The sequence below is a fragment of the Halichoerus grypus genome, chromosome 5 (genome assembly GCF_964656455.1).
Source record: "Halichoerus grypus chromosome 5, mHalGry1.hap1.1, whole genome shotgun sequence".
Lineage (NCBI taxonomy): Eukaryota > Metazoa > Chordata > Mammalia > Carnivora > Phocidae > Halichoerus > Halichoerus grypus.
Genome location: NC_135716.1, coordinates 180,884,241 through 180,894,803, shown reverse-complemented (window position 1 = coordinate 180,894,803; position 10,563 = coordinate 180,884,241). Strand labels below are relative to the sequence as shown.

Sequence of the window (10,563 nt, the reverse complement as noted above, 5' to 3'; positions counted from 1 at the left end):
TCATAGCAGCATTATTCATAATACCCCCAAAGCAGAAATAACCCATAACACAGATGTCCATGAACTGATGAATGGATAAACAAAATGTTGTCTCTCCATCCAATCAAATACTATATAGCAATAAAAGGAATGAAGCACTGATACACACTACAACACGATGAACCTTGAAAACATTATGTAGGCACACATTATATGCGTGTGTATCTAATGTATATATACACAAAAGGTCACATGTTATATGATTCCATGTATATGAAATGTCCAGAATTGGCAAATCACGGAGATAGAGAGTAGATTAGAGGCTGCCTAGGGCTGAGATGGTTGGGGAGAAATGGGGAGTGAGTGCTAATAAGTACATGGTTTCTTGTTGGGGTGATAATAATGTTCTAAATTGATATTGGTGATCGTCGCATCACCCAGTGAACGCACTAGAAACCAATGAATTTTACACTTTTTTTTTTAAGTTTTTATTTATTTATTTATTTGAGACAGAGAGAGAGAGACAGAGAGCAGGAGCGGGGAGGGAGAGGGAGAAGCAGACTCCCCACTGAGCAGGGATTCCGACATGGGACTCGATCCCAGGACCTGGAATCAGAACCTGAGCTAAAGGCAGACGCTTAGCCGACTGAGCCACCCAGGTACCCCGGATTTTACACTTTAAATGGGTGAATTAGATAGTATGTGAATTATATTTTAGTAAAGCTATTAGTAAAAAGTCCTCAAGATCCTGGACAATCAGGAGGGTTGAGAGGCTAGAAAGTGATCATTTGTGGTAGGCAGAATAATGACTCCCTGAAGATGTCCAGGCCCTAATGTCTGGACCTTGTAAAAATGTCACCTTATGTGGCAAAAGGGACTTTGCAGATGTGACTAAGGATATGGACTCTGAAAATGGGATATTATCCTGGTTTATTCGAGTGTGCCCAGTCTAATCATGTGAGTTCTTAAAGGAAGAGGACTTAAAAAAAATGGGGTGCCTGGATGGTGCGGTTGGTTAAGCGTCTGACTCTTGATTTCAGCTCAGGTCGTGATCTCAGGGTCATGGGTTCAAGCCCGGGGCTCCGTGCTCAGCAGGGAGTCTGCTTCTCTCTCTCTCTCTCTCCCTCTCCCTCTGCCCCTCCCCCTGTTCTCTCTACCAAATAAATAAATAAATCTTAAAAAAAAAAAAAAGCAGAGGCCTTTCTCAGAAGGGTCAGAGAGATGAGCCCAAAAAAGGAGGAAAGATCAAAGCACTCAACCTTCTGTGGCTGGCTTTGAAGACTGAGGAAGGGGACCATAAGCCAGGGAATGTGGTAGCTTCTAGAAGCTGGGAGTGGCCCTCAGCTGACAGCCAGCAAGGGAACAGGGATCTCAGTCCTAAGCCACAAGGAACTGAGTTCTGGCAGCATCCACATGAGCAAGGAAAGGGCTTCCTAGGAAGAAACACAGCCCTGCAGCCCCAGGGTGTTAGTCCACTGAGACCCTTGCTGGACTTCTGATCTATAGGGCTGTGAGATAACACGTTTGTGTTGTTTAAGTCACTAAATGGTGGTAAATTGTCATAGCAGCAGTAGAAACACAATACGGAGCTACTTCATGTGGACTTTATGAAGCCAATCTTTAGGTGGAAAAAAAGTGCTGAGCTTTCTCATGTCTGGGGATGAAAAGATCTACTTGTAGCTGAAAATCCACAACACCTGTTCTCCCCCCTCCCCACCTGGTGCAAAACACCAAGTGAACGAGAGGAGCTGACTTAGTGAGTGGTTCTGAAAATAGAAACTGCAACGTGATTTTATTTCTAACTCCACAGACATCTCTTGTGAGTCATTCATCTTTCTGGGTCTCACTTTCCATGTCTGTGAAGCAGGCTGAGTTAACCCTGACTTCTGCCTACCCCACAGTTTAGGAAGATGAAAAAATCAGCTTTACGAAGAGAGCCGTAGGGTGTTCCTTGAGAAGTGGGAAGCCACAGACGCGGTCTGGGTCTCAGGAGGCCCCACGGGGCATTGCTCCTTTCTTCTGACTTCCTTCAGAGGATTTGGGGCACAGCTGGTCCCCCGTGGTGTAGGCTGGAGTGTCTTGTAGCTGCTGCGAGCACAGAAATGAGAAAAGCTCCAGGGAGGCAAATGTGCAGAAGCCAGTCACAGGCCCAAATGGAAAAGGTTTTAAATTTGTGCGTTTGCGGGGGGGGGGGGGGGGGCAATAGTCTTGCACCTGGATGAGACCAAATTGTTTTCATGATGGAAAGAAAGCAAAGCAATGGTCCAGATCAGACTAGAAGGTACAGAGTCAGGACAAGCCTGAGATAAGGACTTTGAAAGTGAGGGAGGAGGGTAGAGAAATGAAAACGTCTCAGGGATGTGTGGGAGTGGAAGGACCAGCGGATAGATCAGTTGGGACATCTTAGGCTCATTTCCCATCACTCTGCAGACCCTGTCCCACTGACTTAAGAGGACACACGCATTTTCTTAGTAAGCTGCTTACAACTGGGGCACCTGGGTGGCTCAGTTGGTTAAGCGGCCGACTCTTGCTTTCAGCTCAGGCCGTGATCTTGGAATGGTTGGATCAAGCCCCTTGTGTATTTGGGCCGGGGGCGGGGCGGTCCACACTCAGTGGGGAGTCTGCTTGAGGATTCTCTCTCCCACTCCCTCTGCTCCTCCTTCTGCTTGTATGTGCATGCACTCTCTCTCTAAGATAAATTAATAAATCATTTTTAAAAAGCTGCTTACGATTGACTTGGCTATGGGATATTATTTATTTATTTATTAAAGATTTTATTTATTTATTTGAGAGAGAGAGCACAAGCAGGGGGAGTGGGAGAGGGAGAAGCAGGCTTCCCGCGGAGCAGGGAGCCTGATGCGGGGCTCGATCCCAGGACCCTGGGATCACGACCTGAGTCGAAGGCAAACGCTTAACCAACTGAGCCACCCAGGTGCCCCCATGGGATATTTTTGAAGATGCCCTCAAGGTACCCACAGATCATCCTTGTGATGGCTGTATTAGGACCTGGGAAACATCCCCTGGGCTCATCTCAGTTTTTGAGCACCTGCCTTCTCTCAAGTTTACACAGTTGTACCAGGCACAGTGCACCCAGGGTTACAGAACATGGGAATGGCTCTCGGCCCACAGTCCTAGCATCATCCAGACTGGTTTGGCTGGCCCCTGCCCCAGACCCTCCTGCCTACTTCCAGCCCAGTGGGTACCTGGCTCCTTGACCCTCCGCCCAGGTCCCACCCAGTATGGCCTTAATTCTTCCTGAGGCCTGGCAGCTCCCAGCAGGCCCCCAGATGGGCCCCTGGCCTTGGTGAAGTGGGGCCCTGCCCCCTTCAGCTTCCCAGCCTTCCTGGAACCCTCTTGCCCAATATCGTGTGTGGTAATCATGCCCTTTGGCCCCACTCAGTTTTGCTGGCCACTGCCAAGTTCCCTCTGCCAGTTCTCAATGCTCTACCTCTAATGGAACCTTCATGAAATAAAAAGCTGCTACAAGCTTTTCTTCTCCAATCAGAATCCCTCTCCTGGGTGGTCTGCACTCTTCAGCACAAGTGACCATGCATCCTCCTGTCCCTGTGTTGGGAGGAAGGTGGGTCTGGAGAAGGGACAGAGCTAAGATGCTCCAGGAGTAGGGACGGGGGTTAGGGGGTCTACATCCAGGAAGTGGTCCTGGGTGGCTCTGCCTTCATTAACCCGAGGCCACTCAGGATCTTCACTCAGGAAGGAGGAGCTGCTTCTCTCATGGCGGGGTGCCACTCGGGGCGCTGAGAGCCCAGTGGGGCTGGCAGAAAAGCAGGCGCGAGGTTGCTGCGGGGTGAGGGTCAGATACTGCACGACATTGGTGAGGACAGGGGTAGAGGGTGGCGCGTACCACCCACCGAGTGCTGAAAGAAGCAGCTGACCACGTCATCTCATGTACACACCCCGCCACCAGCCTACAGGGAAGGCCTAGTCCCATTTACTGTCTTGCAAATAAAGCCACACGGGTGCAAGCTCGCATTTACTGAGTACTTGTCGCAGGCCGGGTCACCGCTGAGGCACACCGTCTCCTGGTCCCTATTGTACAGGGTTGGGTCTTCAAGGTCACAGGGGTGGAAGCAGAGACGGCCACAGCGCGCTCTGCGACCCCTAAGTCCCCACTTGGGGCGCTGGAAGTGGGATGAACCCAGCGGCTCGTTGTACAGACGGAGAAAAGCAAGGCCTGAGGAGGTCAGGTAACCTGTTCCAGGTCCCACAGCTCAGGCCAGATGCTGGGGAGGACCCAGCCACCCGGCCGCCCGGCTTCCTCCACGACACAACCACTTCCCCCGGCCACTCGAGCGTCTCATAGGGAGCCCCTCGGAACCCCGCAGCACCCAGCGCGGCCGACCGGACCGCGGAGAGCCGCTTGCCCGCCCACTTGGCTCTGAAGTCCCGCCCTATCCACGCTAACCAAGAAACCGTTCGGGAGGCCCCGCCTCCCCCCACCCTCCGGGCGACCCCGAGCTAGGGGGCGTGGTTTCGCGTGCGCCTCCGCCCCGCGCCCCGCGCCCCTCGCCCGGGAGCCGACTGCGCGCGCGCGCGCCGAGGCCGCGGTGGTCTGGGGACCCCCGCGCTGCCGGGCCTGACGAGGCTCGGGTCGGGCAGGGAAGGGGCGGCCGGGCGGACTTGGCCCCGCGCCCTCCGCCCCCGTCGCCCCCGGCTCCTCTCGGCGAAACCCGAGCGCGCGTCCGACGCGGGGCCGCGTGACGCGCACCTGTCGGGGCGGGCCGCGCCTGCGGAAGAGGATGCGCGGGGCCCCAGCCTGGCCCGAGCCCGGCCCGTCGCGCCGCGCGCCCCGCGCCGCCGCCGACATTTCCCGGAGAAGCGGCCGGCTCTGACGGGCGAGATGAAGTAAGCTGCCTCCCCCGCTGGGTCTCCGGCTGCTTCGGCCGCGGGCGTTGTTGGTAGGCGGCCGGCGGCTGCGCGCCCGCGCGGGGCCGAGCCCGAGATCGCTGGGCCCCGCGGCCCGGGAGGCTGGGCGCGCGCGGCGGGAGCTCCTCGGGCCTTTTGCCGGGAATCATCTCGCGTCTGTGCTCGGACTCCGGCTCCGGCGGGGGCCAGAGCCCGCCCGAGTTCCCTCCCAGCCCCGCGCCCTCAAAATATCGTTCACTTCCTCCCCTGCAGATCCCTTGGCTGCAGGGGGCAGCCAGGCCCCTCGAGGCTAGTTAGAAGGGCCAGCGGCGTTCCTTTTCCTAGGCTTTCTGGAAGTTGGTTCAGTGAGAGGAGGAACTCCCGGTGCTTTTTTTCCCCTGGGATCAGCTTCATCTTTGGCATTAGCCCTCAGGTTCCAATCAGCGTTTGCAAGACACCGATCCAGTGAATAGTTTTCCAGAAGTGGATCTATCTGCATCCCTGAAAATCAGCTCACTTAAACTTGAATGTAGTCGGAAATGAGAACTTCTGGAAAGAACATAGACCTAAATTCTTTGCCCACCCAACCCCCTGTCCTCCCAACGGGGCCTGTGGCTCATGAAAGGGAACAAATTAGGGGAGACTGGTGTAGAGTGGGCATATTTTAAATTATTTTCTACATTCTCTGCAGTGATGGCTGGTGCTTAGACTTTTTGAGCTTATGAGGCTAATCTTTTGGTAAGTTTTAGGACCACCTGAGATAAAAATGCTCCCTGTTTGGCATGAACAGAGCTCATTTCTCAGAGTACTTTGTGAAACTTTTCTTTGAGGTACATGACTGCCCCACAAATAACCACTCTAGGCAAACATTCAAGTTATTTTTATCCAAATACTGGGGTTCACTAAGTTACTCTTACAGTCAGATGGTTTTAGGTCATCTAAAAGGGAAGCCAAGAGGCACCTTTGGTCATCAGTGGCCTAGCCACTTCTCACTTTATTCATGGAATTTGAACAAGGTAAGATGTCATTGATGCCAGATTTCCCCGTGGATTCTACCAGACCCTAACCCAGGGGCAGAGCAGGAAGTCTCGTTTTGCTTTTTGCTTCCTTGAGTTGGGAACCAGGTGGCTCTCTGTCTGGGAGAGCTCTTAACACTATTGCCCCCTAAAGTATTTTCACAGCCATGATCTGGGTTTTTTTGGCCCAGTGTTGAAATGAGGCAGATGGATCCCCATTTCACAACTGGAGAAGAGGCCCTGGGTAGTTAGGTGAAAGGCCTATGGCTACAGAGTGAAGGGGTTTATGCCCCTATTCTTTAGGCCAGATTATAAATCCCTCAAGGGCTGGAGTGGGGACTTTGAACCTTTTTAGCATGATACTTCTTTGATTTTTCATCAGTATGATTGGAAGGTCATGAAGCTGTTGATGAGCTGTTCCTTGGCATTTTTTCTGTTGTGGGCCGCTTAATTAATCTTGTAGCAGTTCCAAGAAGCTAGCAAGAAAAGTACCTTTACCCATGATGCTGTTGGTTTAATAATGATAGAAGCTAACATTTCTCGGGCGCTTGCTGTATGCCAAGTATCTGCCACGTGCTTTATATGGATTGCCTCATTTTGCGCTTCTTATCGACTTGTTTTCCTACTCTGTGGTTGCAACACGTGAGAGAAGTAGACTATATACACCACCGTTGTTCCAGTCTCTTAGAGGAGCAGAATCGGTGTCCACACCAATACAGTGTTTTAAATTTCACCGCTTGGGGTTGTGGTCCGCGTTTTCCTGGTAGGTGGGAGGTCAGTGCTGAAGCCAGACTGCCCGCATGCACATCTGATCACCTCTGAGCTGCCCGTCCTTCAGTCATTTTCCCCTGTGCCACCTTGGTTTCCTCTGTACTCATTCTAAAAATGGGCATAATAGTGGTACCTGTCTCATAGGTTTTGGCAAGAATTTAACTCCAGGGATAAATGTGAAGCTCTCGTATCCGGTGTATAGTGAAATACTTGTAAATGTCTCTTTTATTATTAATAGTGTGACAGGAAGCTGTGTACTATGTCACAGCACTCGAGGTCAGCAGGAGGCGTGTCTTCCTTCATGCCACCATTCCGATGCAGAGAGCACCTGCACAGGTGACAGGGGTCTTCTACAGATGGGGTTTATTTGTTCGTTCAGCACATACTTAGAGTGCACCTTCTGTGTGCCGGGCCCTGTTTTGGATACTGAAGATAAGCACAAAACCCCCTGCCCTGGTCGGCACTCACATTCTTGAGGGGAGGGGCAACAGAGAATAAACCCAACAAATACACTTTCCACAGACAGTATATTAGAGACTGATACGTACTGCGGAGAGAAAGCAGGGAGTGAGATGGAGGTGGGAGGTTTGCGGTTTTACGGAGTCGGCTGAGGAAGCCTCACGGAGAAGGTGACATTTCAACAAAGAATTCAAGTCAGTGAGGGAGTGAACCGCGTGGACATCGGCAGGGAAAAGTAGGCCAGGCAGAGCAAACAGCAAGTACAAAGGCCCTGAGGTAGGAGGATGGGAGGCTGGAGCCCAGAGAGGGGCAACTGGCAGAAGAGATCAAGGAGGTAATGGGTAGGAGGCCATAAAAAGGCCACTGAGCGTCTTGTTCAGGGAAGAGCAGAAACGGGAGGCCAATTAGGTGGTTCCTACAGTAATCCAGACAGAGGCGATGGTGGTTAGAAGCAGAGTGCAGTTGTGGAAGGTGGTGAGTAGTTGTTTTTTTTGATGATAGAAATTACAGGATTTGCTAACAGATTGGATGACACCCCCCCCCCCCAAGTTTCTGCCCTCAGCACCTGGAAGGTTAGAGTTGCCATTTACTGAGGCTGGGGAAATCTGCATCTGGAGCAGGTTGGCGGAGAAGTCCGTTCCATTTTGAACATAGTGAGTCTCGTGGGCATCCAGCTAACGGTGTCAGAGTAGCAGCGGATTGGCTGAGCCTGGAGTTGAGGGGCAGAAAGCCCAGAATGGAGATGAAGACCTGGTGGTGTATGCTGGTAAATGTGTAACGACTCCGGAGGGTGGGGGTTGGTGATGGGGAGGAAGCCTGATTTACAGCATTTGCCAGTATCTGTGGTGCAATATTCCTGCGCTGGCCATTGCAAACACCCCAGTACAGAATATCTTCATCTTACAGATACAATAGATGTCAATAATGTCAAGAGCACAGGTGGAGAGTAAAATGTAGTCAAATAATTAGGAAATGATGAGCAATAATAAGTATTTATTGCTTTTGTTTTTAATACAATTTATTTGGTTATAAACTTGTGCGATTTGGTTTTTAATAATGGCTGTGTTTAATAGCTGGCTTGAAAAATTCCTGCAAATGCAGCAGTTGAATCTTGTGTGCGGTACAAGGCGGCTGCAGCACCCCCCGGGGTCACAGGGACCCGAGGCACCTAAAGAGGTGACGGGTCTAAGGATTCTCTGAGATCAGGGAGGGAAAGGGGCCCCAGAGTCTGATCTTGCAACTCTTGTCCCCAGTCTAGCCCCAAGGGGAACAAGTAGGGAAGGGGTACAGGTCTCACAGCAGCTGAAGGGCTTGGCTTGCATGGCCGTGTTTGGTGCCCATGGGCCCGAACAAGGAGAGTGCAGGAAAAACGCTTGAGTGAGTGATTATAGAGGGGACTGGGCACATCCCCTCCCGCTTTGGTTAGAAATGATCTTCAGTTTGAACTCTTGTTTACTCCCACATGTTCTTTCGACAGTTCCAAACTCCCAGGCTGTGATTTGAAGAAAACTTCCCTCCTTCCTGCTTGGCAAACAGAAGGTAGAGGTCAGAGGTGTCAGTGTGGCATGGGGAAAGGGAACAGGGCTGCAGCAGCCACTGACCTTTAGCTCCCCGCTCCTTTCTCCCGCCCCTTGTGTGCTGGGAAGAGAGGACCAGAGCTGTTTCCTCCTGTGGTTTACCAGACACCGCCCTGCCCCCGGAGCCCCAGCACACGCTGCGTCCGTGCTAGGACGGGTCAGGCCCGGCTGCAGGGGTGCTCCCTGGAAACAAAGACTGGAACCCTGATTCTGATCCAAACCCTCCTGCTGGCCAGGTCAGCGCTCCCAGCTTTGGGAATGTTGGCAGAGCTGTACTTTAAAAGGTGAGTCCCCCAGGATGCCTGACGGGCACCCCTCCGGCTGGGTTGGGGGCCTGAAAGCTGCCCAGGGCTGTGGCCATGTGCCCCGTCAGGCCTGCCGCCAAGATGAGCCTGTCCGAAGAAGGTCTTTTCTCCTCCCCGGAGGTGGCCCCCACGGCACCTGCGCTTCCGGGGCGTAGTGTGTTTCTGGCAAGTACCTTCAATAAGAATTGTTGTAAATGAAATTGCACCCTCCACACGCTTAAGTTAGGGCTACAGAGAGTTTTGTCTGAGCTTCTGAGTGACACGTAGTTATCAGCCCCTCATTTCCTGTTGAGTCCTCTTTCCCTGGCCCTGCCGCCCGCCCACGTCTAAGGTGCTGAGCCCTGAACTGCCCCTTGCAAAGGCGGAGCGCTGGCATCTCCCTGATAATAGAGGGCTTGTCCCCCTCCATGGGGAGCACGCGATCTGGGGGCAGCGAAGGGGCTGTCCTCCGGCGAAGCCTCTTCTGTCGCAGACGAGGAACCAAGGCCTAGGCCGGAGCTCCTCAAACTTTTCACCAGTGGTTTTCTTATTTACTTCCTCATTAAAAACAGAAGCCGTTCACGGCAGTGCCAGCTGTTGGAAGGCCACCTCCGTGCTCGGGGCTCACTTCAGTGTGTAACTTTAGGAGGCGTCCTTGGGCCGGTCCTCCGGGAGCCGGTGCAGAGGTGGGAGGCCATGCCGCAGACGGCCCCGGGGGATGCGTGCGAGCCATCTGCTTTCCCTGTTGCCTCACCCCTGCTCACGGGCTGGGGCCCCGTTCTTTTTTCTTTTTTTTTTTTTAAGATTTTTATTTATTTGACAGAGAGAGACAGCGAGAGCAGGAACACAAGCAGGGGGAGTGGGAGAGGGAGAAGCAGGCTCCCCGCCGAGCAGGGAGCCCGATGCGGGGCTCGATCCCAGGACCCTGAGATCATGACCTGAGCCGAAGGCAGCCCCTTAACCGACTGAGCCACCCAGGCGCCCCTGGGGCCCCGTTCTTGACTTGGGTGGGCGGCTTCTCTGAGCCTGTTTGTGTCCCTGTCGGGGCAGCGGGGAGGACAGCTGTACCCGTTGCTGTCTGCCCCCCCTCAGGGCAGGGCGTCGGGCCCGGGCTGGGAGTGGGACGTGAGTGCCAGTTTGCTCCTCCGCGCTGCCTCCTGCAGCCCCCGAGAGCAGGGGCGTGCGCAGGTTCTCCCGACAGCAGTGGCCTTGTGCCCTTCGGAGCCACGAGGGGCCTTCCGTTTAGCGAAGGTGGTTAACATCTGCATAGGGAGTTGTCACCCGGGTCACCACAGCTCATCCTTCCAACCCCCCATTTAGTTCGGTGCTATTGGCCCTGTTTCATAGTTAGGAAATGTGGGCCCAAACTGAGTAGGTGACTTAAGTAGATCCCACAGCTGGGAGGAGGTCTTGAGCCTGGTCCTCTGCCCCAAGTGCCACGTTCCCCCACTTGACTGAGGAAGCTGCTGAGCACAGTGACTGGGGGCTCCGGCTTTGGGACATGCCGGTTCTGCGGTCTTCCGGGGTGGGGGTCGAGGCACTGGCCCTTGGGGCTCTCTCGCCTGCCTGTCCGGGCTCTGAGGTTCCTGAGCTCCTCCTCTTGTGCCCGGCACG

General features: G+C 53.5%; 1 protein-coding gene across 3 annotated transcripts in view; it reads left to right on the top strand.

The window, feature by feature from the left end:
- The first annotated feature begins 4,506 nt into the window (after positions 1–4,506).
- Positions 4,507–10,563, top strand: part of H6PD (hexose-6-phosphate dehydrogenase/glucose 1-dehydrogenase) — a 29,414-nt gene continuing 23,357 nt past the window's right edge. The window contains exons 1-2 of one of the 3 annotated variants that reach the window (XM_078073811.1): positions 5,120–7,854; positions 8,566–8,949. In XM_078073811.1, coding sequence (XP_077929937.1) covers positions 8,924–8,949 — 26 coding nt within the window. In that variant the 5' untranslated portion in view covers positions 5,120–7,854; positions 8,566–8,923. Of the gene's footprint in view, positions 4,843–5,119; positions 8,950–10,563 lie in introns of those variants that run through there. The other 2 variants (XM_078073812.1, XM_036090492.2) reach the window with 2 other exon arrangements.